Source organism: Adelges cooleyi, unplaced genomic scaffold (genome assembly GCF_023614345.1).
Source record: "Adelges cooleyi isolate 19-005CV unplaced genomic scaffold, UGA_ACOO_1.1 ACOO_flye_CR_arks_rails_tigmint_CR_PRNA_684, whole genome shotgun sequence".
Taxonomy (NCBI): Eukaryota; Metazoa; Arthropoda; class Insecta; order Hemiptera; family Adelgidae; genus Adelges; species Adelges cooleyi.
Genome location: NW_026096387.1, coordinates 7696 through 11653, shown reverse-complemented (window position 1 = coordinate 11653; position 3958 = coordinate 7696). Strand labels below are relative to the sequence as shown.

Here is a 3958-nt window from a genome sequence, read left to right as displayed (position 1 = left end):
AAAGAATATGTTTATGCCACTTTTGTGAAAACACATTAACCCGTTGACGGTCATGACTGCTATAGCATGCTATTGACACAGCTAAATAGTTCAAAAAATAATTAAATTAATTAAAAATAAACGGTATTGTAATGAGTTATATTAACCATGATTATTAATTGACACCTATCAGACGATGATAAATATATCTCAATGTATAACAATCTTTGAGTACTAAGCAGATAGAAGCAGATAACGTTCATTTAGAAAACCAAATTCCTTCAAGTACATGTTGTACTTAATCTATTGAAAAGTAATTTTTCTTTTTTCTCATAAATAAAAATAATGTTGCACAAAATATAAGTAATCGGTGTTTATTTGAAAAGTATCAGCGATTTTGGATTCATTTTTCGTTAAGACTTATTGTATATTGAAACATTTTTTATAATAACATCTCAAGATAGTTTAAAACATAAAATATAAATAAAAATATATGTTAATAAATAAAAATAAATGTTTATATACAAATATATTCTATATTATTATTAAACTACTATCCAATCAGCTAATTTTCATCCATAATAATACCTCCGTTATTTACTCATTTTAAATTGCTCGTCTCTACGAATCGTTTCCATCTCTTTTTGTCTCCTTGATATTGTTGCTTCTTTCCTTTCTTGAGCGAATTTTTCAACGGATACACCCAATTTATTACAATAGCCTCGAAATACTTTACTAAATATTGGAAAATCTATCCAATCTGAAACAAAACGAAAATTTTGAATTTAAATATAAAATATAATATCTTTTATTATAGAGACACGATGTGGTGCAGTTTTCGATGAAGCAATTTATTTTAGCTTCGATGGGCAGCTGAAAAAATATTGTTTTTATTTGTCTAATTTTATGTCGGGACTAAGGGGTGGTAACTTATTATTCATTTTACTTTTTTGAAGGTACTTTTGGGTTTCACCAATTTTAATAGTATACTACATATGAGGCGCTCAGAAGCCAAACTGATTAACTCCATATAATTAAATTTTTCAGGACAGGCAGTTAAAGTCATTTGATACAATATATGTAAGTACAATTGCTAATGTACTTAGCGCACTCTTGTGGTGAAAATTCAACTACGGAGTTTTCTCGGCCACTGAAAATTATACACTATTGTAATCCAACCATGCTATTATTCGCAATTTGAAAAAAGTGGAGTTAATCGGTTAGGCTTCTGAGCGCTTCATATTATATGTTATTTTTTTTTGTCACTTTTACATCTACTAAACTGTAATTGTTAAACAGATTTAAGACGTATACATCGTCTGACAACATCACATAATTTAGAAGCCGTGTTGTTAAAAAAAATAAAGGATACTTATTGTAATTTTGTAAATGCAAATGAAAAAAAACTTCTTTAAAACCAACTTTTTTACAGCATCGAAAATTAAAAAATATTGTTTAATGATAAGTAACGTGCGCATCTAGTTAATATTTACTTTCTCTTATGGTTTGTTGTGGAAAATCAAAACTTGTTATGTAATTCATAATGGCATCATAATTGTCTACGGAGTTTTGCATGTAAGTGCAAAATTTATAGTCTGAAATCTTAATAATTAATTGTCCGTCGCGACCGAACCATTCTCTACAATCGTTGAACACATCTTTTATTATCTGAAAATGATTGATCACTACAAAGTTTAATTCCATAAAATATTATAAAATTAAAATACTAATGTACTAAAATGTATGTATAACCATTGAGAATCTATACTCAACTGTAAGAGCCAATTATTAACAAGGCTATAATACAACACAAATATACTTTAGCGGTTAAATATAAAAAAAAAAAATTATTATAAGTTTCAATGTTTTAGTAACCAAATTAAAAAAAATAAATAAATATTAATCTAGGCGTTATTTCATTATTTTCTTTACAACACAAGACGTATGACAAGAATTTTATTTGTATGTCTTTAGATTAAAAAAATAATATTTTCCTAGATAAAGTTATTTAGATTACATTTTTTATTACTTTCGGATTTACAGATACCAGTTTTTAATTATTAAATCAAAGAGTGATAGAACTTAATATTAAGTAATTAACAAAGCAGTAAAAATGTATACATCATTAGGACGAAAATACGATTGTAGGTGAAATATTTGTTATAATAAATCAATTTAACTCAAATGATTAAGTTGCGATTTTAACTTTAATCTTAAAACGGGGGGGTTCTTTTATCACGAACCAGTCAATATCTCACTGGGTTTAATTAATATTTGAATTTTTTTTTTCATTTAGTTTTTATACAATGTGATTTCAATTTTTCACATTTTGTTTTTGTTTTTACCCCCTCCCAACTTTTGATTTTTTAATAGAAACTTTTAAAACTTAAATGGTAACGTATATATTTTATTACCTTATTAAATTAAGAACAATGTATTACAAATTTTGACTGGTTTCGGAACTATTTTTGAATTTATATAAGTTTAAAAGTTAGGATGGGAGGGGAAGTGCGGTTTGGAAATGCGCACATATAAAAAGAATACTACACTCCACTTGCCTCATTTTGTATACGTAATATAAATGCGTCTTTCCTTTCTTGAGCGAATTTTTCAACGGATACTTTCAATTTACTACAATAGTGTTTAAATACTTTACTAAATATTAATAAATTTATCCAACCTAAAACAAAACGAAAATTTTGAATTTAAATATAAAAAATAATATTTTTTATTATAGGATCACTATGTGGTGCAATTTTTGATAGAGCAATTTATTTTATCTTCGATGTGCAGCTGAAAAAATATTGTTTTTATAGTGATGTGTTTTTCCTTGTCTTAATTAATGTCTGGACTAAGGGGCAGTAACTTTTTTTAATTTTAATTTTATGAACGTACATTTGGGTCTCATCAATTTTAATAGTATATGACATTTTATATAATTATATGTTATTTTTTCGTCACTTTTTACATCTTCCGGACTGTCATTGTTAAACATTTTTAAGACATATACAACGGTGGATAACATCACATCATTTATAAGCGGTGTTGTTAAAAAAAAAAGTTACATATTTTAATTTTTGTAAATGCAAATGAAATGAATTTACTTAAAATCTACTTTTTTACAGTTTTGCATCGAAAATAAAAAAATATATTATTTAATGATAAGTAACGTGCGTAGTTAACATTTACCTTCTGCTTGGTCGAATGATTCTCCAAACCCTAAATTTATTGCGTACTCTTTAAAGGTTTTTAAAGTTTCCTCGTCTTCTTTTACCATGTACAAGCTAAATTGATAAATTGAAATATTTTTTAGTGCCACACTTTGGTCGGGATAGGCCCATTCATTGCACATATTGAACGCATCTTCTATAATCTGAAAATTGTTGATCATTATAAAGTTTAATTACATAAGAAATTATAAAATTTAAATATATCATATACTTAAATATACGTATAACCATTGAGTATTTATAGTCAATGGTGTAACTTACGTGATAATAGTTAACAAAAAAATGTATACTTTTTATTAATTAATTTTAAATAAAAGAACAAATCCAATTTATACATTTTTTTTGATTTGGGGGGAATGTAAATTTTTAATTTACGTACAGGTATGCCAATATAAACACGTCGCATTATTACAAGCTTTGATGTTTTATTACCCAAACTAAAAACTAAAACTTAATACAAACATTATTTTATTGATGCTATAATACAGGGTGATTATTTTATCATGGGCCACTCAATATCTCAAAAACCCTTTGAGATATTGAGTGGCCCATGATAAAGAAATTGAATAAGAAATTCATTTTTTTTTATATATAATATAATCTCAATCTTTCAAATTTTTTTTTTTGTTTTATCCACCTCTCAACTTAGTAAGGAACTTTTGAAACTTAAATGGTAACGTATATCTGTAACAACTGTGAATAAGTGTGTAAGTCGATTTCAGTGGTTTTACAGGAGAGCGATTTTAAAC

At 26.3% G+C, this 3958-nt stretch overlaps 1 protein-coding gene across 1 annotated transcript; it reads right to left on the bottom strand.

Moving 5' to 3' along the window:
- Positions 1 to 375: 375 nt before the first annotated feature.
- On the bottom strand, positions 376 to 1735 carry LOC126845144 (uncharacterized). Its single transcript, XM_050583708.1, has 2 exons — positions 1473 to 1735; positions 376 to 739 (listed from the first exon to the last, which is right to left on the bottom strand). Exons 1-2 carry the CDS (start codon positions 1681 to 1683, stop codon positions 573 to 575), a joined length of 378 nt encoding a protein of 125 aa, XP_050439665.1. The 5' UTR covers positions 1684 to 1735; the 3' UTR covers positions 376 to 572.
- Between the last annotated feature and the right edge of the window lie 2223 nt (positions 1736 to 3958).